Source organism: Chlamydotis macqueenii, chromosome 6 (assembly GCF_036417535.1).
Source record: "Chlamydotis macqueenii isolate bChlMac1 chromosome 6, bChlMac1.mat, whole genome shotgun sequence".
Taxonomy (NCBI): Eukaryota; Metazoa; Chordata; class Aves; order Otidiformes; family Otididae; genus Chlamydotis; species Chlamydotis macqueenii.
The window spans coordinates 37,196,225-37,222,877 of record NC_141561.1 but is presented as its reverse complement, the minus strand read 5'-3'; the positions used below and the strand labels follow the sequence as shown (position 1 = coordinate 37,222,877).

At 42.5% G+C, this 26,653-nt stretch overlaps 1 protein-coding gene across 4 annotated transcripts in view; it reads right to left on the bottom strand.

Moving 5' to 3' along the window:
- UNC80 (unc-80 subunit of NALCN channel complex) overlaps positions 1-26,653 on the bottom strand; it is a 131,386-nt gene that overhangs the window by 23,534 nt on the left and 81,199 nt on the right. For all 4 annotated transcript variants that reach the window (XM_086751173.1, XM_086751175.1, XM_086751174.1 and 1 more), the window contains 17 exons: positions 25,531-25,631; positions 24,049-24,135; positions 23,079-23,262; positions 22,296-22,390; positions 21,289-21,378; positions 20,793-20,894; positions 18,231-18,411; positions 17,046-17,314; positions 14,268-14,402; positions 13,361-13,499; positions 11,607-11,703; positions 10,731-10,901; positions 10,425-10,517; positions 8,306-8,341; positions 7,740-7,958; positions 4,128-4,328; positions 1,828-1,951 (listed from right to left, as the gene is read on the bottom strand). In XM_086751173.1, the coding sequence (XP_086607299.1) occupies positions 1,828-1,951; positions 4,128-4,328; positions 7,740-7,958; positions 8,306-8,341; positions 10,425-10,517; positions 10,731-10,901; positions 11,607-11,703; positions 13,361-13,499; positions 14,268-14,402; positions 17,046-17,314; positions 18,231-18,411; positions 20,793-20,894; positions 21,289-21,378; positions 22,296-22,390; positions 23,079-23,262; positions 24,049-24,135; positions 25,531-25,631 (2,324 nt within the window). The remainder of the gene's footprint in view (positions 1-1,827; positions 1,952-4,127; positions 4,329-7,739; positions 7,959-8,305; positions 8,342-10,424; positions 10,518-10,730; positions 10,902-11,606; positions 11,704-13,360; positions 13,500-14,267; positions 14,403-17,045; positions 17,315-18,230; positions 18,412-20,792; positions 20,895-21,288; positions 21,379-22,295; positions 22,391-23,078; positions 23,263-24,048; positions 24,136-25,530; positions 25,632-26,653) is intronic.

Below are 26,653 nucleotides of genomic sequence, written 5' to 3'. Positions count from 1 at the left end.
TAGGGGAGAGCTATTCAAGCCATTCCGGATGTGCTCCTCAGGAAGAATTATTTCACAGGCGTGCGTATGCCTGTTTCTCTCAATGACTGGACACATCTAGGTGATGGGAACAGGGAGAGGCTACCTGGGAGACGCCTAAGCTTAGGTGAGATGAATGCACTCTGTTTTTCCAAATTCAGCCTGGGGAGAAAGGCAGTAACCAGTTTTCTGCAGGAAAACCAAAACACAATTTAGAAGGGGAAGAGGCAAGCCCTTCATATACCATGGATTATCATTTAGACATTCCCTCGCCTTCCTGGCTGATCTCTTTTTGGACTTTGTGATGCAACTGGTCTACATATGCTACAGCAAGCAGTCAGGGGTGCTCCCACAGCTCACAATTGCCATAGTTCTGACAGCTGAAGGTAAAATACTCTTAACAGTAAGAGTGCATCTTTTCCTGGTAGCTCTCCCTGATGTTCCCAGCCAGCTGAATGTAAGCCTGATGGCTGCACTTCAGCACTGCGGAGCTTTGCACTATTTTTAGAGCACAGATTAATTCTTAATGGAGGCCCGTTGGAGAGCTGGCTGGTGATTCACTCTGCCACGCCTGCTGGCCAACCTGCGAGTCCATTCTAAACTTGTATTTGAGCACTTCCCTGGCAGTGCTCAAGGCCAGGCTGGATGGGGCTTTGAGCGACCTGGCCTAGTGGAAGGTGTCCCTGCCCAGGGCAGGGGGGTTGGTACTAGATGATCTTTAAGGTCCCTTCCAACCCAAACCATTCTCTGATTCTAACTCTGCAGCAACCTCCCCATGCAGCAATCCTAAATAGTGTCAGGGCCCAGATTTGCAGTGCCTCCAAAGAGCTATGGAAATCTTACAGACTCTGACAGGCTGGAGTGTCCCTGCCCTTGTAAGAATGAATGCTGTATGGACTTGAAGCACAGGAGCCTGGCAAAAATTGATATTGCATTTTAACTGACAGCCATTGTTTTAAAGCTCCTCAGAGCACTGGTGAACCCTGGGAGGTTTTCTGTTAGTGCTAGAAAAAGTTACAACATTTACTTTCTAAGAAGAAAATGTTCTAAAATGCAGTAACAATAAAAATGCTACTGCAGCCTTTCTCCCCCCCCCCCCCTTTTTTTTTGTATTTTTCCCACAAAGAATGTAAGCATGCACGTTTGTCCAAATGGCTGGAGTTAAACTGCTATCAAAATGAGGGTTTGCCCTCAGCGTAACAGCGGCAGAAACACTGCAGTCTATCACTGAATGACCAGACTGGCTCTGTCTGTGTCCTCTCTCTGTTGTAACACACCTAGGAGTGTAAGTTCTGCTAAGAGTGGGATCTGAACATTGTACAGTGCAAACCTGTACTAGATCAAGCCAGGGACATTGCAAACAGTGGAGTGAATCCACCCATGTAAACCCTTCTAACTAGCCAACACCTGCTGGCCTCTGAGGGAGCCATCAGGGTCCTTCCTCACTGGAGATGGTAGGTATCCCCACTGCCACCCTCTCCCCGTCTCTACCAGGTGTCTGCAGTCTCCACCACCCCACTCTCCAACTTGCAGCCCTCAACTCTCAGCTCAGTCTGGCAAAGGTGGATCTTCAAAGTGGTGCGTGGGAAGCAATGGAAATAAATCGCTTGACCACTGCTACCGGTCACTGTATCTCCCCATGCACCACTTCAAAAATGAACCTTGCTATCTCTAGTGTCACTTGCGAAGTCCCCTTGCGAGGAGTAAGGGGAACAGGAATGGGAATGAACTGTCATCTTCAGTCCAAAGAAGTCAACAGCAGAGGGGGGGTTTAGCAAAGGTTCACGGCGTGGCCGCTCGGCTACTCACCAGATTGACACACACATTGATCAGAGACCTAAGGTGAGGCAGGAAGGATATGATTGGCTGCCTCTGAAGTGTCAAACAAACCCCTTCAATCAAATTGCTGGCAGGCTCCCACTCAACCTGGCGCCTGCAATACAACAGTAGGTGCTGTTAGCCGCGGGCCTCCTGCCCCCCACCAGACGCTTGCAAACACGGCGACCGACACACACTGACGCCCACAGAGGAAACGTTTCAGACAGCAACGACGTCCAAGATGAGCACAAAGTGCGCGACAGAGAAAAGGTTTTACCCACGCAGCTCGGGAAAGCACAGAGCCACAGAGCACACTGGGCGTTTGAGAGAGACGAGGAATGCAGCAGAGGGGTCTGCGCTAGCGACACAAACCCCCTTGCAGCAGCAGCGGCGGATGAGCTGGGCTTCTCTCCCTGATGCTTCCCTCCAACAGCTGGTGGGCAAAAGGGAGCCACCAGACAGCTGTGGCTGTGTGGGGAAAACTGTCTGCTGTGCCATGCTCCCCGCTGAGAGCGACTCCTCCGTCTCCTGTTGCTTGTGAATGTTCTCACGGAAGGGAGCAAACCCCATCAGCTGCTAGTGCCTCCTCTGTAAGGTACTTTTTCAGTCTAGTCTGCTCTGCCAGAGTGACTCCCAGAGAGAGTCTGCCCTAACTTAAACTGGGCCAGCAGTATAATCTTTACCTTCCTCACCCTGTGCAGGAGGGCTGATTCATTCCCTACCAGCACCAAAGTCCTCCATTCCAGGATCCCTTTCTTCCCTGACACTTGGCTTTTTTCACCAAAATAGCTTTTAGGGCTCGTGACAGAAGCTGAATGGAGTCCTTCCTAATCATAAGCAGACACAGCACAGGTAACATCACAGTGGTTCACACCCTTCATCTCAGGGCCTGACTCTTTGGAGTAAGTACAGTTCACAAGCCAGCATCTGACTGCACTTGCTGGGACAGAGGCAGCATGTAAGATTCGGAGGCGAGTATCCCAGTGGGCTGCTCCTGGGTTCTGGTTCCCAGCCACATCTCTAAGAGGCTTCTTGGCCTAATGATGTTTAAATGTAGTTGCTGCATTTGGTCCAGTGGCTTTGCTATCTCTAACCCTTTGTGTACAGAAGAGCAGTTTCAGCCAGGCATAGGTACAGGCACAGATAGAGAGAATATGAAGAGCATTTTAGTTTATGAGCATTCATTCAGCTTACACAAAGGGGAAAGATCTTCAGGAACAGGAAGACCCCTAAGCTGCCTTTGAGGCAGAAGAAAGTATAAGCAAGAAAAGAAAGAATGAGCGAGAAGCAGGCAAGACATGGCAAAGAATCAAACCAACAGGAAGAAGCAGCATTAAAATTTCTGCCTCTAAATTCCCTAGAAGGGCAGGAGTTTCTAAAAGCAGACTGTTAGCCAAAGGAAAGTGATGTGTAGCGATGCCAGAAAGAAGAGATCACCTCCCTACTACTTGCTCCGTCTTAGTTGGGTATATATGATTCCCACTGGGACCTAAAGTTTTGTGTCCAAGTCCTAAATTCTCATGTTTTCTAACATCACTTGGCTTCTCAGCTGAGACTGCCAACAAAATGACTGATTCAAGCAGTTGAGGACATATGCTCATGAGGGTGACTGAGACCAGTGACTCTTTACTCAGATCACTGTAAAATCTGCAGGGTTGGGAGATTTTGCACTACCTAGAGTAGATTTGTATCACTGCCTCTGAAGTGGGAATGCTCCATATTGAATATTTCTAGAAGTTGCCAAAGCTTCTACCATAGTGCTACTATGTGATGCACCAGCCTTTCACTAGCCACCAACTAGATGCAATTGATGCAGTTCTGCTCCCTTTACTAAGGAGCATTCAGAAGCTACTGCATAGCTCCAGACTATTTTTACCTTTACAGAGAGCCTAACAGTATTTTCACGGGAAGGTATGCTAGAAATACTCTTATTACAGTTTGACTTTCCATTAAAAAATAAAATTGATCTCCTCAACTCACAGCTAAAATAAATAAAGAGGGTAGTGAGTTGGTACAAATCTGAAGACTTATTTTGGAGAAAGAAAAAATGAGATTTCTGGAAGTTCTCTCTGTAGTTCTTAATAACCATGCATTTCTTCCCTTGCTACCAGAAGACACAACAAAAATGTCAACATAAATGCAGACTTACAGAGATAAAAACATCGGTTCATTTTCTGATATGTTGTAAAGATTCAGTGCAACATGACCATTTTAGTCAGATGACATACCCACACTTCAAGGCTCGCAACATCAGAAATGGACCCCAGAGGGTTTCCATTATACCTGCTCACCTCAAAGTAGGCATCTTGTGAATTTTATTGAACATACGATCCAGTCTCTTTAAGATGAGGATAAGGGCAGGTCTCACCGCCTCAGCTGTCCAGTCAGTGATGGGCAGCATCTCCATGATGTAGCGCCGGAGACCTCGGCTTTCCATTGTCTGTGTGTCATAAGGTGCCAGTTTCAGCAGGGAATGTGCGATTTCTGCCAATCTAAAACCAGGATTTGTTAAGAGGAAAATCAATACAACTTGCATTTCTCCACACATGCCAATGAACTAACAGATAAATCTTCAGTAGTCTAGTAAAAAGAAAAAGATGCAAAAGTCAACCGTGCTGCTATTTAAACTCTTAGACTTGATACCGCAGTTCCTGGTCTATTAAGATTCTTTTGCTGGAATCACTGTTTATATTTACACACATGTGAATGGTCTAAAGAATATTTTTACATTGATATTAAGTGCATCAAAGGAACATCAGGAATCACGGACTTGTGCAGCTAAAAACAAAGTACCTGAGCTGTTAGTAAGATTAAAACATTGCAAGTGCCTGTGAAACACAGACCTGACATCACTTGTATGTCAATTAATGAGTGGTTTGGTTTGGTTTTGTGCTTGTTTTTTAGTGTCACCACTTTGAGGTCTCACTGTGCAATTTTCAGGTGTTAAATTTTAAAAATAATATGCCATGCCATAGGTTTACACAACATGTACTTTGTATGATTACTCCCTGCAGCTTTGGTTTGTTTCTCCTAACGCCTCTTCAGATTGTGTTGCTGTTGCTTCTTCTAACCCTCCCAGATGGCCTCACTGATGGCATTTTCTGTATTGCCTGTGAAATACCATGGCAACATTTAACTTACACTTGCAGTTTGACAAAGACCTACTGAAATACTTGAATATTTGCAGTAGACAAAGACAAGTAATAAAGCTACATCTACTAATAAAAGGGATAGAAACCTGCATACTCCCTGAAACATACTCCCTAGACTTTGCAGTGGATTATTAAAGTACAGTCTTTATGACTTTTGCAGACTAGACATTTCACTTTGAAATGGCTAAAATTGGGTGAGATTAATCCTGTCTGAAGTGACTAGTGTAATATCTTGGTTTCTGATGTCTCCGAAATGACATCTGTCAGCCTCCCGAGACCATGGCTGTCACATCATATTCTGGCAAATCTGCTCTCTGCTTAGAAAAGTTTTTTTCCTACAGTCATTTCACTGATACTTATGAAATGAATTTATGTAAGAATCAAGACGATGTTCCCTTTTATTTAGGGCTAGCTATGATAAAGCAATTCAGGTTCCAGCCACAATAAAGCAATAATATCCAGCACCTTCCAGGAAACACAAAAGAATCAGAGCACAACTCGTTAACTTCTGCAAATCAAATCCTTAGTTTTACTGCTGTATCCTTTAACCATGAAAGACCTTCCCTCTTGAAAAGAATGCAGTATTTGCCAGCTACTATTGTGTACTGTGACTCTGTTTCACAGAAATCTTCTCATAAGAAAGTATCTTTCCAGAAAATGTACCAGTAACACCTTCTGTACATTTGGGTTTAAGTTTGTTAAACTCAACTTTTAAAAGAGAGACATAATATTGTTTAAGAACATGTAGAAATAAAGTTAAACACCAAATACTTCCAGGTAGTACACTCAGATCACTCTTATGTTACATAAAAATGTAGGACTATGATAGCAAAAAAAAAAAAAAGCAAGCCCCTTACTTTACTGCACTAAATAAAGTTCATTCATCAGACACACATTCCTCACTCTCACTGAAATCCTAAAAAAACCTCCCAACATGTCTAACCAAAGACATAATCTCTCCTAAGAATCTCACCTTTGTGTCTAACATAAGATTAAAGTTCTGATCTCAGACTTGTAATGCAGCTAAACAGATTGATTGATTTCTGAGGCTTGCGTCCCTTGGAAAAAATGTGAAGATGGCACTGCAAAAGTAACCATGTGCATCAGTTTTTCAGTTTGTTTGCAGTCAAGTACTACTTAAGATTGACATATATCTGTGGAAACTGACATTTCTTGTTTAAAATTACTCTCTAAACTATCAAACATTTGCCAGAGGCGGGGAACAGCAACATTCAGTTCATATGCAAACACACAAACCAAACAAAAAACAATTCCCAAAGGAATCTGGGGCATTTGTTAAACAAGACCCAAATTAACGTCAAACACGATTTTATGTTTTATAGAGACAGCCTGAGTACAAAGATCTCTTATTGTGACAGGATCTGCCAGGTAAGGGGCTTTGCCATTTTTTCACAGCATGCATGTAAAAGGCAGAAGAGCTTTTTGAGTGTTTCCTTGGTCCAGGGACAGGAGCAGAGCTGGTGCAGTGCCTTGCTAGGATTTGTCACCCTTCATCTTCTTTTACAGGGCATTCCTGAGGAAAAAGGTATAGCACTCGAACAGAGGAATAATCCGCAGCCAGAATGGCCTCTTGAGGTCCAGGGCACAACATAAATTACTGTTACGGTGGTTCTGTTCATTTCTGAGGCCAGTCCCAAACAGCTTAAGATACCTTTTCTATCTTTCCTATTTACTTTAATACTCTACTGAGCATCATTTGGCTTAGGCCATTTAAAAAATGACCTCTTGGTATTTAGCTGTTCTGCATTCAAACGGTGATCTTGAAGTACTTATCTGTCTTGTTAAAGAATTCAGACAGCTGTCTCCCTGTGACCCCCTCTGCCAAGGGGTGCACTAGGATTGCCTCATATTAATCCCAGTTTTCTTTCTGACGAGTGCCAGTTGGAACAGTGCTAATTGTGGCTAACTCAGAGAGTATCTGTGCTCTTTTCATTTGAGTTTATCTTTCCTAAGATAATACTAGGTGAGAAAGGAGTTTCCCCTGAAAATGAATGAAAATTTTTGTTGTCTTTTACATCTAGACAGACTTCTCAGTAGCAGCTTGCATTATTTTGTGTTTAACATGAACAGCAAAGATGGAGAAGAGACTCAGGTCCGAAGTGCTCAGAAGGCCCTACCCCCAGCTACTCGGAGGTCAGCACCACATGAAGCGGTTTGCAATGAGGATCCAACCAGCAGGCTGGGCTCAGTGCTGCACCTTAATGAAAGGCTTGTGCACTTGTTGTATCACACGCTGAGTTGGGGGTCCTGTAAATGCCTCCTGTCACAGCCTCCCCTGTATTTCAGGCATTTGTGCAATACAGTGGAGTGTTTGCTCTGCCCTTCTTGTTTGTTAGCAGTTGGTTCTGATGCACAGTGCCACAGGAGAGGATAAAGGTTGTACGCAGCCAGCTAGGCAGCATCCCCAGCTCTTGCCCTGCAGATGCAGCCTTCTCTGCTCTGCTCACTGCAGCTTATTCTGTTATATCAGATGGGCTTCTACAGAGCTGTTTCATTCACTGGAGGTGGGGTCTGAATGACACCAGAGGAGAGCATGTGAAACCCTCCTTATACACAAGGAGCATGAGGTACAATCTAAGGAACATCCAAAACAAGTTCTGCATGTTTCAGACAGCAACATGCAACTACACTACCAAAAAGTGATTCTGCCCGCTATTATGAAAAATTAAGAGCTAAAAGAAAGGAATCTCCATGAAATGAACGAGTGAAAGCAGAATGTTTGTGGAATACCTCATGTGGGACTTCACATCCAGCAGTTCCAGAGAAGTCACTCGGGGCTCGCCAGCCAAATTCTGCAAAATCTTCAGTCTTGGACCACAGTGCTTGTAAAACTCTGTGCAGATATTCAGCAACGACTCCCGTGGTCTCCTGAACTCCTCTCTGGCAATTCGTTCATCCAGCTCCTCTCGGGGAAGACCCTGGCCCTCCTCCAGTAAGTGAAGGTTCTCCCTGGAGGATATAAAATGAGAAAAAGTAGGAAGTGTTGTACGCAGTGCAACAGCAGGGATAGATTATAACAACCTCTCCAGCTTGTTTTTGCAACAGATGCTTTCCCCTGCAATAGAAAAGAAGGACAGTTGCATCTCCAGTAAAAAATAAAGTTGGGAGGGGAATTATCACCTACAAAGTCTTGTTAAGAATCTGAATAATTTCTATATGGCCTATCCTTTGCTACCCTCCCCTGAAAAAAAAGGCTGCTTGTCACAGCAACAGCAGGTGGGATCCAGTGAACCTGGAAACTACTGGGGAACAGTTCATCACATGTCAGGGAAGACTGGGTGAAGATCTTACTGTACCTGATGAAGTGTAGTTTGGCTCCCTGTTCTGGGTACCTGCGAAAACAGAAACAGTGCAGTTGTAAACACTGCTCTAACCCAATGGTATACTCGCCATGGGCAGGATGGTAGCTTGTATCACTGGAACAATGGCTACATATAGTTAGTGACCACATTGAATAGTCTTTACTTCCCAACTGGCAGCAAACAACAGATTCCCATAGTTATCACCCTTGTTATGAAAGGAAAAATTCCGGCTTAAAAACCACAGCCATCTTTCAAGCAATTTCTCTTACCGATTTTCACCAGTCTGTTTCATGAAGCCAGAGCTCACCTAGTGGAAACAATACACAATACCTCAGAGTGGTTTTTTTTGGTTGTTGTCATTTTCTCATGCCACTGCTTGTTGAGAAAGCACTAACAAACCCTGCACTACTTGGCTAACACGTCCAAGACTGGAATAGTGATGATTCTACCATCATGAGACTCCTGCTGTTGCTACCAGCTGTCTGTTGCAATGATAACACAACAGAAGAAACAAGAGCAAGAAACTTGGAGCAGTGCAAAAATATTTTGGATCAGAGACTGAGTGTCTGATAATCAGAAAGATCTGGAAATGTAAACCAACATGTCTGAGTCACACAGCATCAGGAGTCTCTACATGGCCTGTCAGCAGATACATACTAACTGCTCTTCAAAATCAGCAGACAAATAATAAAGCACTACTTTCCGTTACACTATTTTCCTTAGACTGGGCAATCTTGTAATGGAAGTAAATGGCATATAACCACTTCAGACTTGAGCATGAAGGGGTTTATCTGCTGCTCAGATCTGGGACTAAAGGTCAAAGCTAGGGCTGAAAGTCAAATCCATGCCTGAATCGGTTTTAAATAATAACCAACTGATTCCAGGAGTTACCAACCAAGATGTGTGCGCTACACATCTATAAATTGAGGCAACAGCCCTTTGAAGATCCATGTAGAGAGTGATTTCTATCTCACTTCCATACAAAAGAAGACAGGGAATAACTTGGAAAGCATGTCTTGCCAGAAGGGTGCTCCTGATTTACAGTCCTATACAGTCCGTGGTATTATACTAGACTATTGGCTGTGCACAGACAACAGAGAAATACGGAGGAAATACTCTGCTCTGGAAGAACAGCTACTCCAGCTTTTGCTAGGGGAGAATTCTCTTTCCAGGCCAGCACAGACTTTAAGCACAGTAAGGCATAGCCTGCCCACGAGAAGGCAGGGCTGCCCGTAAGAATTATCAGTACTGCAAAGAAAACCTTCATAATCCCAAGTGCTTGTGGGTGGATTTTGCAACAAGATTTCTCAAGCCCTTGCTCTATGACTGAGTAAATTGTCCAGTGGCCTTGTCTCTTTGCAGCAAGGTAACATGAATGGCCGATATGGCCAAGAAACAGTATTACAGGCTGCTGGCACCATCTCCTTCCTTATTTTCTTCTTCTGTGTGAAGTCTTTTTTATTGGTTCTTTTCCTGTTGGTTTTTTTTTTTTTTAAGAAGGACAAAAATATTCCCAGTCATTCTTCTCATTCTCTCAAATTCTCTGTCACCCACTCCTTTGCTATCTGTAATTGCAAAAAAAACCCCAGACAAATGTAAAGGTGATAGAAAAAGATTGTAGGAAAACAAAAAGTGAAAGGAAACAGGAAAAGGAAGAAAAGAAAACTAGAGAAGGTGCCAGTCTCTGCAAGTCTCAGTTGGCATGCAGTTTGAGCTCTTACTGCTGTTCAGTGTCTTAGAACAAGGCCAGAAGGATCCGACCCTTCTGCTATCCAAGTGTCCTCTGCCCAGTGGTTGCTTTGACAGTGGACTCAGAAGGAAGCAAAGCAGAGAACTGAGGGACATAGTTGCTTTGTCAGTATACTTCTAGAATGCAAAAAAGGAAACAAAGACACCAAGGGTGGGTGTCGTCCATTTTGATATCTTGGTCTTCTATTTACTCACATAGTCTTAAACTAGAAATTCTAGTCTTGGAGACTTTGGTTACTGTCAAAAATACACTTCTGGGCTATTTCAAGCACTCTGAGCAATGAGATGTTGCCTTACTCAAAAAAAAAAAAAAAAAGCTGTTCAGAAAAATGAGAAACAAGAAAAACCCACTGACTTGACTTACCTGGTGTTCACACCTGCTGACATGGTGTGGTTTGCTGTTGTGGTCCCTTTATGGCCTTGGTCACATCGACTCATCTGTGGGGCTGTCATAGGCCTGGTAAAGGGAAGGTGAATAGCACGCTAAAATCTGACACTAACAAGCGCACTGAAATTCTGCTTGTGATCTGGTGAAATTTGGCATTAATTTTACCCTGTCTAAAACTCAACCATTATTCAAGCTAAGTTGCTTATCATGACCTCCTGTGCATCCCCTCTTCCCAAACTGATAACGAAATGCAGGCTCAGACCTTTGAACCATGTGGGTTACCTGGTGAGAACTTCTACACTGTACAAGAGGGCCTGCAAAGAGGTGGCAAGGGCAGCCATAGCAGCAATCTCCTCGCGAGCCGCTGTCATAGTCTCCACTTGAGAGGTTTGTCGCTTCAGTTTTTGCAAGTAACAGGGAACCAGTGCTTCCAAAACCATCAGCATCTGGAGGCTGGAAAAATAATCAATACTCTGTCTGTTTTGTTTTGTCAATCCTGAAACTCACATCAGGCAGAGGCTTAAGTTTCTATCTGAATACTGATGGATCTCTCACTGGCCTTGTGATTTCATTGTTCCTCACTAGATAAGCAGTCCTAGGCCAAAGAAACTCTTGGATCAGGGACTTCAGGGGGGAAAATTAGCTGATGCATGAAACAATAAGAATAAAAACAACCTGAATTTCTCGATATTTTCTGAATATATCATCCATTTGCAGACATTAATTTTCCCTTCCAAAGACTCCTTTCTTCTCTGGCTCCCTCTTGGAAACTCTTTTGCTTTACCAGTTTTACCTCCCCTCTCTCTCTGTGTCTTCCTGTTCTTTCCAGCTGCCTGTTTCTCCCCTTCAGTTCCCTCTCCATGGTCTCTGACAACAGAAACCTGCAGGACACAGTGCAATCCCCACCTGGAAATACAGCTTACGTGTTGCTGCTCAGGCTGCCATCCAGCTTAGTGCTGCCACTGGCGGCTGGCAGGATTTGGAGCTGGTACCCTAGGAAAGGTATCAACAGGCAGAGGCTTGGCCTCACAGTGAAGTCCTGTGCTTGGAATGCATTTCTCTGTCCTCTGCCTCCATTCGGCAGCCTTGCTTTCGCATGCCATATGCAGCTTTTATGCCTTTTCTGAGTCTGCACAAACCAAGAAAATAGATTAGCACCTTCTGAATGATTCAGGAGCATAGGCCACCACCGTCACGCACAGCTTGATGGCTTCACTGATGGAAAAGGTCAGGTCTTCATTCCCATAGCAAAAGTCTGAGGGAGTAAAGCAATATGAGAAGACTATCACACAAACATAGTGAATATGAAAGGAGTTAACACACTCCTTCCTTTTTCCCCTCTTCAGTTGCTTGCTTCTCATGTTAACAGTCCCCAATAGGCTCTTGATTTTTGGCAAAAATCTGTCTATATAAAGGAAATATATGCTACACTCCCACTTGCACCCCGCCATCCAAGAACTCTGTAGGTAAGAAACAGGTCTCAGTAGGTCAAATCACTGCTGAGCATAAGGCATACAGCTGCTGCTGGAGTCTTGCTTCAAACATCGCCCATCACAAGCAAAGTCTTAAACTCATACATGAGAAAGACACGTGTCAACTTAATGACAATTTTTATGCTCCCTCTGCTTTCCCTAGATGTTTCCAACACACTAAAAATGATGTTGATACACCACTGATGGCTGAAGACAGTTTTACTTCTAAAAAATCAAGCCCTTTCTGTACTAGGAGCTACATGGGCACCAACACAAAAGTGAGTCTAGTTTGCTAGTGATCTGAGAAAAAGTTTTCAAAAGCATTTGAGTCCCACACTACAGAGATTACTTTGGGGATATTAGTGCCGGGAACCAATAAACTGAAGTACTCAAAGAGTAATATTTGCAATACAATTACAGTCCCATTTTCAGAAGTGACTTTGGTACACAGGAGCCCAAGTCAAAGTTAAGGTCCCAAAGTGTGTAAATCACTTTGAACAATGGAACTCAGAAGTCAGATGTTTTAGATAATTGTGACCTTCATATGGAAAACACCAGGCACGTGACATACTCATCTACAGTCTCATTGTCAACACACACTTGGGAATTTTCAGAGAAGCCTTTGAATAACCCTCCACGGAAAATCCAAAGCTTTTATATAAACGTTTACTACAATCCAGAAATATCTTCCATTTCTGTTCCATTTTATATTATAAGTTGTGATATAATTGTGCAGCATCATAAAATTTCAGTATATAACAGCTTTAAGGCTAGACAGGTTTCACAGTCCATCAAAATCAGTATTATTTATGGAAAGTGCAAATTTGGAAAATAGGTTGATGACCCTTATAAAAATCAGCAAAAATTACTTGCCTACAAATCACAAAACAGTCAAATTCTTAAATGCTACAGTGCATGGATAACTATCAAGTGACACAGTGTCCTGGATACCTCATAGAGCCGTATATATATTCTGCTTTGTGATAAATCAACACCTCCCCTGTAACTCAGCGCTGCTGAATGTCTGAATGGCATCCATCATTTACTAGTCACAATCCACCCACGGGAGAGGATGCTTTTGTTTCCTGCCCACACGGAGGAGAGGATGACACTGATCTTGTCGCCATGATACAGTTTATTAGGCATCTTTATTCTTCACCCACACATGCTAAAATTCAAAATGCCAGGCGCTAGTCTCAGACTAGCAGGCTCAATGCAGAAAAGGTAGCTTTAGAATAAAATAAATCAATAATTCCTCTCCTGCAGAAAATATCAAAAGGATAGTGGTGATAAAGGCAACCTTAAAAGCCTCATGAGGCATAAGAAACAGATAGAACTACATTCTGGGAGAAGAAAAGGGCCCTGACAAAATCATGCTGCATTAAATGCATGTTGAATCAACAAACCAGAATTAATGAACAAAGGGTGCTTTGCTGTTACCTAATGACTTGAGAGGCTTTTCAGCTTTCACCAGCTCCAAGATGTCCAAAATATCTGGAGTATCTCCCTCTAAAGACTGCAGGAGGTCAAACAGGCACTGAGCTGACACTCCTTTGCTGGTTCCGTTGTTTGTAGCATCCTGTTGCAAGAATAGACATTCGTGGTTGATTTTCTGAGGGCCTGTGTGCATTCCAGGAATCTTTATCTGGAGGTGAGGGCAACCTTTTTTTTTTGACAAAGGGCCCACATGGAGTTCAAGAGCGTACTGCTATCAAACAATAAGCCTTGCCTGACTCAGCAGATTGAGGCTACAGTGGAAGCACGATCTGAAAACTGCACGCAGCTTTACTTCCCAGAAACAGCAGATCTTTGCTGCCCTGCGTAGGAGAAAGGTGTGTGTGCTTACAGCGTATGTGCAGATAAATCTGGCAGTCCCCCTTCAAATTAAAATTCAATTAACTTGTTTTAATTCACTAAAATGCTAAAAAGTAATTAGTGAATATTTCAAAACATGGCTAATCCAGGCTTATAGTTCACATGTACTAAAGCTTGGCAATAAACTTTTAGTTCCCATTTCTGGAGTCTAAGAAAGGATTTTCACCTTAAGAGTGACAAATCACTGTTGTCCTTTTACAATCTATTTATACACAGACATTTAAAGTGAAACCACGCTTACTAGCCTGGCTAACAGTGGCCCATCATCTCAGCATCCTGCCCACTCAACCGATGAACAGAAGGCATGCAGAAAGAAGGTCAGGAAATGGTTCTGTGCAGCACCAAGTGCAGTAAGCACACGGTCAGTAAGAACTGTGCTGCTGCTCCAGCTGTTTCTTTGTGATCTCGGATGAGGCACTGGCTGCATACACAGGCTGCCCCAAGCTGAGGTTAGAGAATGGCTTTTACTCACAGGGAACTCCAGGAGAGGGGCCACACTTGCAAACAGCTGCAGAATAAAGGGCTTGCGATGCAGAACGTAGAACTGGCGGCACGCAAACTCAATCGCTTGGCGTAACTGTGGGTTGCTTTCATAGTCAGCATATACCTGAGCAAATGAAAAAGGACATGGAGGTACCACTCCAGTGGAAAGGCTTTTCATCTCCTGACCCCAGACTGAATCAGCTACAGCCTTGTCATTCCTGAGATGTTTGCCTAACGTTTGTAAAGATGAAGATCTGTTCACCCTCCCCAGCAATGCATTTCAGGGACAAACTATCCTTAGATAAAAGGTTTGCTTGTCACTTTTGCACCTTCTTTGTCACAGTTTTAGTCTGTTATTTTTTTGTGCTATGTATCAGAGGTAGATTCCTCTTCCTCTCCTTCCTAGAAGCGATTTAATTGTTTGAAACCAGTTAGTGCTTTCTCTCTAAATCTTCATCTTTTTCAGCTAATCAAATCCCAGCTCTTTCAGTCCTTTCTCATATGAGATGTTTTTTAGATGTATATCCCTGTTCAGTCTGCAGTCTCTTCAATTACCTGTGTGATGTGCCCACAGCTGGACAGAGCCAGGACTTCAAGTGAGGAGCGCTGCTGATTGGAGTAGCAGATTTATTCCATGTTTCTTTCACAAGATACATAGTCACCCCAGAATGGCATTTGAGATCTCTTTTTTTTTTCTTTTTTATCCTTCAACAGAAGGACACTGTTGATTCATGTTTAGTTTCAGATCTATAACAACTCCTATATTCTGTCCTGCAGAAGTGCTACTGAGTCAGCTACTTTCCCTTCCACATTTATGTGGCTGATTATTCATCAGTAAGTACCTACGCTTGTCCAACCTGATCAACATAATCTGTTTTTTTTTTTCTTTGTTTTCAGACTGCATCCTCAGTTTGTCAAGATAATTTGAACTCCTAGCCTATCCTCCAACACACTGACAGCTCCACCCACTTCTGAGATATTTTAAGGTTTTTAGAGTGGCATTTCCTTCAGGGCTCAGCACTGAACCATGCAGCCAATGTGTTCCCAAAGATGTGGGATTTGTTTCTCAGTCATGTAAACAGTATAAATTGCTAGGAGAGTTGTTTGTTTCTTCTCTTTCAATTGCCTGTCTGCACTTCTCTGCTGGTACAAGTGTGTGGGAGGTTAGGGGCTGGGGTGTGCAGGATTTTCTTGCTATTTGCTGGCAACAGGTAATGCTGAGATTTTACGGTAGTGTGAAATTCACGTTACAGCGCAGGGCTCTTAAAGGTTTCTAAAAGCTCATTAGTCTGTGAGACCTCTGCAGATATGTATTCACTTCTCAGTAGCCTACGCTTATGAGCAGAGTCAATCACCATGCCTGTTACTCTTGAAATATTTCATTTACTTGAGCAAAGGGAAATAATTAACTGGATATGGATTTCACCAAGGAAAGTGGAAAAACTTGCAACAGAATAGCCCTGTGGGTGTACGTGCATGGATGCATCAGGAATTAAGCTATTAATGGCTGGTTCAAGCCCAGAAGTGGTAGAAGAATTTATTTGTGATGACCACAAACAAAACAGCTGATCTTGGGTACCTGGAGCAGAGATGTGAGGGTGTTGAAAAACAAACAATCTCAGCAACACTTGGGTTTTCTTTTGGAATTCCTTTTTTGCTTCCCAAGAGTGGTATTTTATTAATTCAGTAGTCAGCAATAACTCGGGGGGGAGGAGTGGTAGTGTAGGAAAGAATTACAAAACTAATTTCTCTCAGTATGATAAGTGAAAATGAAACCCTCACAGGACTGAATGGTTACTGCCAAGTACTTCAAATTAAGTTATCAATTATTTTATTTCAAAATGTCTTGTCTAAGGCACTGCATACCTGGATCCAATACATACTTACCTAACCATGTACTAGAGTTTCCAGTTACAAAATAATTTGTTTAGATAGCTAAATTCATCACTGGTCCTAATTGTTGCGCTGTGTTAACTATGTTAAAATGAACACACATAGGGATGTCCTGGTCATTGCTTCTTTTACAGAAAGAATAGGTTTTTTCTGTATTTCCATTATAATACTAAATCTCTATTTAGATATTGTCTTCAAGCCCTGCAGAAATAATATTTTTGTCTGTAAAAGAACTATATTGGGGTTTTAAAAATTTTCATTATCTGATTTTTCTCAAATGTCAATGGGAAAAAAGGCATACTTGTACATCTCGAAGTGAAGAGAAACTCCACCTCTAAACACTTGCAATATTTGTCATCATTCACATGAAAAGACAACGTATGAAACATACATGTTTCATAAACACTCAAAGTTATGTTCTGTTGCTATTTAAACTGTAGATAATACAGTTATCATACTTAAAGAAGTGAATATAATTTTCTTTCAATTAGCAAGTAGCAAATCCAAATATTTCAGCTATTCCCCATATTTAAGCCATCCCTGGAAGAAAAAACACTGAGGGAGACTCAAGGTTCAAAAATGTTCTAGAAATTTCACATTTCTGTGTGGACATACATAGTGAGGGAAACAGACATTCGTTCACTTAACATAAAGAAGAAAAAAAATATAGTCATTCACTCAAGAAGAAAAGGGAATGTACTCTCAGAAATGCTCATTTGGGCTGTCCCACCCTTATCTGTTGTCCTTTTGGGGCCCCCAAAATCTGTGATCTCACCAGGACTCAGCAGTTTAAAGTTTCTCCATTAACAGTCAGTTGTATAACAAAGTGCTTGCTGGGAAGTCTTGCCTTGTATTGTTCATGGACATAGCTCACCTGCAACATGCTGGGGAGGACCCACTGGTACCCGCTGAGGGAGAAGAGGTGGTTAAAGTGCACAGCTGTGTTGATGACTGTGGCAGCGTACTGCCTCAACAAGGCACTGTCCTCAGGGTGCAGAATCAGGGCACCGTTGAAGACGTTCAAGAACAGCATGATCTCATCCCCCCAGGGGAACTCGCTGGGCATGCCAAGGAACATCTCCTCCAGCAGCTTAATCCACAAGCTTTTCTGAAGAGTGTCCAGACCAAAGAGTTCTTTCCCAGCTGTGGGGCAGAAGAGGCAACAGCAATCAACTCTCACCACAGACAGTCTCACAAAATTCCCAGAGGCCAAAGGCCTCCCCAAAGAACCATCCCACAACACTGACTGTCATTCTGCCTTTTTAAAATGATTCCACCTATCCTCTACTTCTGGAAGTGCCCACAGGGCTTAAGCAAACCTTCAGTGAAAGCAACGCACATGAAGACAAAGAATGATGAACATCACACAGCTCATTAAATCTGCTCCCCACGGGTTAGAAATTCTCCTCTTAAAAAGCAAAAGCAGATCTGAGCTTGTACATGCATCATTTGCCCACACAACCTGAATGGCTGTGTGTATTTATGCTGAATTTTTATCCTTCAGATGTCCCACACATTACAGGACACTGATGCAGAGTTACAGTAATGCTTATGAAAGCCCTTTAGGGCCTGTTACAGAACTTGTCAGTGCTTACCATCCTGCAACAGCAGCCTGTTTAATCCCCAAGTCAGGCTGGAAACCCTACTTGACTTTCATACCAAAGTTTCTAGAAAGAGGGCTGTTTCTGTATCCCTGCTGCAGAATTTGCCCAATCTTCATTGAAAGTCCATTGCTTCCTTAAAGTGGATGGCAAAGGATTCTGAGCAATCCTTTTCAGGTGCAGTTATGCTACTGGACACAACTGTAGTTTCATGCATAATTTTAAGACACAATTATAATTTATTCTGATTTGGGTCCAAAGAAAGTAGCTTTGCCTGGAGACCTCAAACCACAAAGCCCTTTCTACTCTTCTATTTACAAACCAACAGCTATGTATCATTTTCCCTAGGAAGAGATTTCAGTAATGCCACAAGTCTGTATGTTTCTAAGGCAAATGAAGTGCCTCACAGAAACCTGGGCCCTGTACAACCCCCAGAGAAAGCTATCAAAAGGCCATACCTTGGGGATCACTGAAGAGTGAGAACTCGGCATCAATGGCACTTCGGGGAAATGAAGGCAAGCGGAGGAGGTCTTCCTGGAGCATAGATACATGAGACTGCTTGTGGGCAGTAGGGATTTTCTGTGTCAGAGATATGAGGAACAACACCCGCCCCACCTCTTCTAGCTTGCGGGTGAACACCTAGAGAAAAAGAGACCAGGATCAGAATCAGTCTGATCAAAGAGTTCTTTACAACATATATGCACTTTTCTAGGTTAGCTTCATTGGCTGTCTTTGATGGAAGGGACACTGCACGCATGGCCCAGAGGAACCTGTTGAAATTCAGGGGGCTAGTGCTGCATCCTTTTGCTAGAATTTGTGTAACCACTGTTCTTCAGCCCAGCTCAGCAAAGATGAATCATGTTTGTAAAAGGGATTTTAACAATGTTTTCTATTTCAGCCTTGTGGAGGTCCCCGAGTGGTTGTCAAACACTTTACAACTGTGCCATTGGTCTTTTGTAGATTAATGTCCACTTGCCATTGCGAGCCCCAAGGCAGTCAGAGGCAAACCAACTCCAAATTGAAAGCCATACAGTTGCAATTGCTCTCTGCAAGGTCTTAGACTATAGTCAACATGAGGTTGGAATGGTTATCTACCTCCTGGGTTGAGGCTGGCTCGTGCCTGGCCATAGGAAACGTATGCATAGTTGCAAAAGAAAAGTAGGCAATAAAACAAAGCAGACCAGATTCTGAGTTACTGTAAACAAGCAAAGTCCTGCTGACTTCGGGTTATCGCTTGTGCTTTACACCAACTGGGAAACTGAGTTTCATTCTACCAGCCTCCTTTGAACTTTTCACTGGTAGGACTAGTCAGGCTAGCTATTTTATTTTGATGCTAAAAGTAACCATAAGGCAGAGTGATGCTCACTAGTAGAAGCAACTGTCTTTGGAAGCAGTTTTGAGACAGCTCTGAGCTACTGGGATGAAGCCAAAACTTGAAGCACGTGGCTTAACATGTGGCAAAGCTCAGCTTCCCACGTCCTGCAGTTGCTATGACCTTGCTCTGAAGTGCACTCAGCTTCGAATTGGGTGCTCAATCAATCAACAGTAAAGAAAGTACTTTTCCATGGCTTGCCGCTCTGAGAGTAGACTCTACGGTGCTGTTTTCTTTGCTGAAGCTGGATGTCGTCCAGCAACTTCTAGCATGACTACAGAAAGGCTGGGAGATGCTTGATTTCAGTTTTACCTTAGAAATGTTTTGGCCCCTAAGTACTCTAAATAGAAAAATGTGAAGTGTAAAATAATGGTCTGACAAAACTGGACAGGCCATTTTAATCTTTTGAGGTCATGTAGGGTATATCAAATGCATTTATTTGATATGTGTGACACATCTCCTAGAACTGCAGTGAGAATAATTTCTACCAGATTTTTATAGACTTTCTACTGACAGATGCAGCATATGAAATATTTCCCTATTCTGTACCGTACACATATGAGAAAGCATTAACTATATTCTCCATTATTTTAGATGCTAGTCCCTCTTAAGCAGCTTTATAGCTGCTTTTTATAACCATTCCTGATGATATTTTCCTGTCCTGGCACTCACATTGCCAGGGACACAACTACAGTAGCTGCTTTTTGGCTAGAATTATTAACAGAATGCATCTGTTAATACCAAACTCGTACAGTTTAACCACATTCCCCCTACTTTTTACTTTCTGCTTATCATCATCCTTTACAGATGCATCTCGGGCAACTTTTCCCTAAACACTCAACCCTGTGCTACTGAAACAAATTTGTTTTTGTGGAAAACAGATCAAGTGGTAGAGAGGTGGAAAACCGAGCGTACAGGTAGAGTGAGCTCAATACCATCATCTTACTGCCTGAAGAAACGATACTTGTAGGGGTTTGCAGCACATTAAAGGCACTGCTTTGCCACCTTAGTTAGGGTTTAGTTCCTAAGGGAGAGCTCCTGGGAGCTGCAGAATATTAGCAGGATCGGACAGATTATCCGGTCATGAGGCTGGAGGATAGGGAGGACAGTGCTCTTCTCAGGGCAGATATTCCCCTGACAAAATCATCACTACTGCGACAGGAGCAGCTATGGTAAAACCAGCACCTGAGAGCAGGACAAGGAAGAGAGGCAGGTAACATTCCTTACAGTGAGAGGACAGAGAGGAAGGTAGAAAAGATAATTCCTGCTCCACAGCCAGACACACTTGAGAAGACAAGGTTTTAAATGGGTTCCTAAAGAGTCAGAGGTTATGTTAAAGAAAGGAATAAGCAACTTTTGAAGCTGAGGCAACTGAAACTTTTCTAGTAAAGTGTAGAAGAATGCAAAATGATCTGCCTAAAAGAAGCTGGCTGGAGAGAGTAGTAAGGAATTCACATTACATTCTTTGACTCTTCTTAAAATACCATACACCTGTCCAATGGAACCAGGGCAGATTTCATGCCAATTTCTACTTCCCCAGCAAAGCTCTTTTTCTGCATGCGGCATGAGTGAAGGCCTTTAAAGGAAAAAGAAAGGTTTATTTACAGAGTTTGTTTCTGGGCAGAGGTGTCTGAAAACAGTAAGATACCTGTTTCTGAATGAGCTCTTGACCTTTTTCTGGATGCATCTGCACCAGGTTGAGCTGAGGAGAAACTGATCTCCGGAAAGGATAAATGTCACGGACATAGGTCTGCCAGGAAAGGAAACAAGTGTATTTTAAACAAATGTAACAGCATCACTCAACAGAACTGAATAAAAGGCTCTTTAGCCCTTCCTGAAGCTTTTGGGTAGGGCCTTTTTACACAGTGTCAGGCATCATGGAAGAGCCTAAACAGAAGAGAAATCTGCTTTTTTCTAAGCAAGCTAGACATTAATGACTTAAGAGCAAGACTCCACTTCTGCTTCTTCCCTCTTCTATCAAACTCCAATCTTTCACCACACACAACTAAAAACCCAAGATGTGGTGCCCATTGGGCAGAATTCTGTCTGTTTATGGGCTGCTTGTTCTCCTTTAGATAACTTTAATGTTTAAAAAGGGACGAGATGGCAAGAACACAGTCATCCAGACCTGACCTTTGCCTTACCTTGTTGTAATGAATAAGATTCCATCGCTTATCCATTAAAAAGTAATGAGAAGACTGTGTTTCAGGTATGTTAAAAAACTCCAGACACTCCTGAAGAGGAAGAAAAACATCCTGTTACTTATTAGCTGTCTTGTACAAATACCACAATATCCAAAAGAATAATATCCAACTAAGAAGGTGTAAAGGCACAAACTTGCACGCATCAGTCAGGCTGGTACACTCTTCTGGCATTAATTCTTACTTTATTTTTTTTATCATAAAGGACATGAATATGTTTGTGATAATCAAGACATGCTGATACCACAGTCCTGAAGACTGATGTTAGGTATTTCAATGTCTTCGTATCACACATATTTGTCTGGCTATATGAGTCACATGAGTATTGCAGCTTCCATTTCCATACTATGTACTTATCAAGCTTTAGTGACAGGTGATGTACAGACACACTGAAGTTCAGATCCTTGAAAGCATCGAGATGTGTGATACCCATTAGAATTTAGCATAGTTAGATAAACTGAAGGCTTTTACAAATCTTTCCTACATGGCTCAGTTAAGGCCATTCAGGAAACATTTGGCGGAAGGGGGAACTGACCTTACATCTCCCAGATCCCAAGATATCATCGTGGCTACTAAACCATCATTCCCACTCTGATCTTGCTCATTCTGTTCAGTCTTTAATGCTGATAAACCCAAACATTTAAATGGTTTATGTATTTATCTAAAGGACAGCATACAGCAAATACCCAGCAAACTGCAGTGTCTTCAAATGTAGTTGCTTTTGTGGGGTTTTGGCTGTCTGTGAGGCCAGGGCATTTCTATTATCTTTAATATGGGATTCTGTTTCTTGCAACCAAGCTCCTCATACAGAGACACAAAAGGCTGTTACAGCAAAACTTCTCTCTCCCACACTGAAATAGGATGATCAGGCAGAAGGTACTGCTGGCATACAGGTATGGCAGGTAAATATACTCTTAAGCAGTTTGTCCAGTTCAAAAACTCACTCTTACCTTCAAAAGAGCCTCAAATTGTGTGTCCTCATGGACTGGTAGCTGGGTTGGGATGTCACACTCATTCTGTCCATGCACGACAAGGGTCTTTGTGCCTAAAGGAAAAAAAAAACAGTTGCATCCTCCCTGGTCTCTTTAATTAACTCAATTTCAAAAGACTGCCCATGGAGGAAAAGTGATCGTTAAAATTCATTCCTGGGCAGACAGACAATGCCAGTCCTGTCTGGATCCATTATGTAGTGTTAGCATTGTCTCACACTTCTATGGTTAATGAGAAATCAATCTGTTCCTAAAGGACTGAGCTGGCTTTAGCAGCAACCATCACTCTGAGGAAGGAACAAACCCAAAAGGCCAAATCTATTTCTCAGCAAGATACCTCTTACCTGACTCGTGACGTCCTAGGCTCACAGCATGCTCTTCCTGGGCTCTCTCAAGACTTAAATGAGAGGTTGCATCAAATCAAACTGAGTCTGAATGGCACAGACTTACAGTGATCATCCTGCCAGTCTTTCACAGCCCAACTGGCACAAAGCTCTGAGTAGAAAAGATTGTTCTAATTCACTTTCTGTTTGCTTCTTTTAGAGCTCTTAAATGAGCTTTCTGAATCTCAGGGAATTAGAGGTGGAATTTACTAACTGAATCCTCAACTCAAGTAAAACTGACTTAGAATATGCAGCCATTTGTAGCAGGTCTTTTTCTGATCCAGTTCTGATGGATCTCCTTTTTGCTGGAAGGGGTCATGAACTTGAAAGTGGAGGAGATTTAAAGACTCATTTCTTATACCTGGCATCGAGGCAGTCACCAGCAGCTTCACTTCACACTGTTCCTTCTTCATAGTCTGTTTGAGATCCTTGAAGAACAGTCCTTCTACATAACCCACCACTTCCCAAAGGAAGGTAAGCGTGGCAGAAATGGCATCCATGCCCCACTCACATGGAGTGCGTACAAAATACATGATCAGTCCTACCTGCAGGTAATAAGTAAGAGGAATATCAGTTCTACTCACTCTTAACTATGCAGAGCATGGTGTAAACACAGAACAAGAATATTGTTCTTCCACCTTCTTCACTTAGAGGGATAAACTCATTAAACTTGCATCCTGAAAGTTCATACATGCTAGAGAAAAATCTTCCTGTACTATTCTTCCTTTTCTAGAGAGGATGAGGGGTAGGGGCAAAAAATACTGTTGCAGTCCACCCTTAACAGCCATTGTAGATGGGGAAAAGGGAGAACCTCTGGAGCAAGAGAATTCCTATGCCTTCTTCCCTGATGGGCTGCCACCTAGACAACTCACAAATAACAGAAGGCTCCTGGAGTAGCATATGTCTTGTCTGTTTTTTCATCTCCTAACTGAAAGAACGGCAGCAAATGCATTTCCTACAGTCTAGAAAGAAGCTGCTAGATTTGCTCCAATAGGACTGTCCAAGAGCAAAGCATTTTCTGAATCAAAATTAAGTAAAATAATTAAAGGTTTCTGGCACTGGGATCCTTGTGTTAGTCTACAACTCACCGTCTGTGTTTTATTCCAGAAATTCATGACAGGTTGCTTAGGGGTTTAATAAAAAGTTAAAGGTTCCTTTTCCTCTTCCTAGAGGGAATGAAAGGCTGGTGTAAGCCTGGTGACTTGCGATATGAGCTATGAAGGGAAGGTTAAGAGCATTTATTTCCTTGCAGATTGTGACACTAACTTCTCAGGACACATATAGGCAGAGGTGACATTCTTGGCTGCACAGTGGACCCACAAGCTACTCACCAAGTAGTTAAAGAGGATATGAGATGTCTGGGCAGGGAAGTCTCCAATGTTCAACAAAAGCTTCCTTAACATATACATCAGCTCGTCCTGGAAGAAGAGCAAATGGTTTTTCTTTCCCTCACAAAATGGAGAATGGCTTTCTCCCTTTTGTCCTCCTTGGTTTTGTTTCTTCCCATTTTCCCATACTCCCTTGCTCAGCTCTGTCTCTTGGTGCATGTGGTAGAAATATATGCTTGTGACTGCTCTATTTCCCAAACTAAGGCTTAGGGCACAGCACTCAGGTCAGTGTCTTTCTTTTTTATCTGAAAAAGGCCAATACCTCCTATTGCAATTTGTACTGACTCTAGCATCCTGATTCTGCACTCCTCTCCCTGTGATAATCCCTCTGTTGCTTATGACAACAAATGACTATCTAGGTGATCTGTGAAATCCGGTTTAGCTCAACTTAATAGCTGTGGCTGCTGGGTAGGAGGTAGGGATAGAATCTAACTTTTCTTCCTCTAGAGGCTGCCTGCTTTAAATGTAGACTAACACATTTCTTACAGTGGGAAGGGAGTGTAGAGGGGAAGGAATCTCACTGTCAGCTAAGGAGAGACAGACTGTATAATAAATTTATTCCATGGCCCTCATTCTCCTAACCCACAGCAGATTTGAACTAGTGTCAGGGGCCTGAATATGCATAGGACAACCCGTACCAATGATACATCACTGCGAAGGAAATACACCTGTTGTTTGTGTTCTGGTTGTAGTAGGCTTACAAAGAGACAGTAAAACAGCAGACTGTGTTAGCTTAGAGGCCACTGTGGCTGCACAGCATATAGCTTCCTTCTCAAAAATACTTAACAAACAGAAGCGACCTTCTGAACTTAAATAGAAGCTTTGGGGACTATGGCTGAGAAGTCTCAGAAACAGTGAGGCCACTGAGACCTGATTACTCAAGGAACTGAAAAGCAGACTTTCCTGGACTTTCTTGAGATTTAATATTCGTTTTGTAGTCAGTTCTTAGGTGGTGGCTTGGAAGATGAGGACAGTGATATTATTGATACCATACACCAAGTGGCAGTTGAGAAAGTGGTATGGAGAGTCTCACTGCCTTTTATTCAGTCAGAACTGGCCTTTCTTCCATAAAGCTTAGCTATGGCACCAGAAAAGTCTAATGAGCCAGGGAAAGACAAGGCCACCCCTATCTTTCCGAGAAAGCTGAACAGAATGGCATGGGTGAGGCAATGTGTTAGAAAGAGTTGTGCTTCATTAAGCAGCTGTTCGAAGCTTGGCTTAGAGCAAGTCAGATCCGTAGCGGTGGTAAATCAGCTATGTCCCATTTACATTAGTGAATAGAGACTGAAGCCAACTGATGATACAGCCTCAAACACTTTGAGCTACATTATAATAGCAAATGTTCTTCTCCGAGTGACTCTGCTAGCAGCTCTGTTCCTCTGCTCTAAGCAATGCATACACTCACTGGGGAGAGGAAGAGTTTACCTGTCGATTGCTGATTGTGAGCTTCTCAAGGAAATGGCGCAAAACTGTAGAGGGGTCTTCAATTAAGCAGTTCCACAGGACTTGCTGAGCAACAGCACTTACTGTAAAAGAGGAAGAAAACAAAGTGAAAACTGTCTCCCTTGGAAAAACCTTGAACTGGTACACTTAGATGCAAAAGTTCCTAACCTTCTACCAGAATTGTCAATTTTGTATTGAAACACAGAGGAGCCTCTATGAGGCACTAGGATTCCTGGTCACCAGTGCAGTCTTCTCAAGCAATAATGCTAAGTCTAATATTTGAAATTTCCCTAGCTACTGGTGACGTGGCAGGAAGCATTTCACCACTGTAGTCAGATGAATAATAAAGAAACAACTATTTGAATTCACAACTCCAGATGGACACATCTGGCAACTGAAAAGCATAAATTCATATACTTCTTTGTTCATGCATGGAAGTTACATTTCATGGTAATTCACTGAGTGATTTTATCTGATATTAGTGAACAGCATTACATAGTCAGGAGGGAATTGTGTTGATGATCAGCTCTCCAAAGTGTAATTAACTGCAACGCTGTGGATTAACAACATCAGATAATTTTTTTTTTTTTTTCAGTACTCAGTCCCTGATCACAAAATGACACATACAATATTTAGCTGGCTGACTACACCTACCCAAAACTGAATATAAAATCTAATAGAAAGTTAAATGTGCAGTTAGCTGAAAAGTCATGAGAAAGGAAGGAAGAGCAGCAGTCCACTATCTATAAACATTTTAGAGAAACAAATAGAGAAAAAATTGCATTATTACTTTACAGATATATCACAGACCAGAAACAAAATGTTCAAGCTGTGTATAGGTGGCTTTCTGTTGTGACAGGATAAAAAAATGTTAGTGGGAATAGACCTCTGGAGGTTTCTAGTCCAAGCCCCACCTGGAGCAGGACTGTCACCAACACCAGATGATGTGAACCATGTCTTTGACTAGGCAAGGATTGTTAACTGCTGCGGATGGGGAATCCACAGAGATTGCACTATGCTCCCGGTTATGAATTTCCTTCCAAATTTCTAACCCGAAGTTAGAACTCCCAAGTTGCAACCTCTGACTTAGAGTGTGTCACATTTC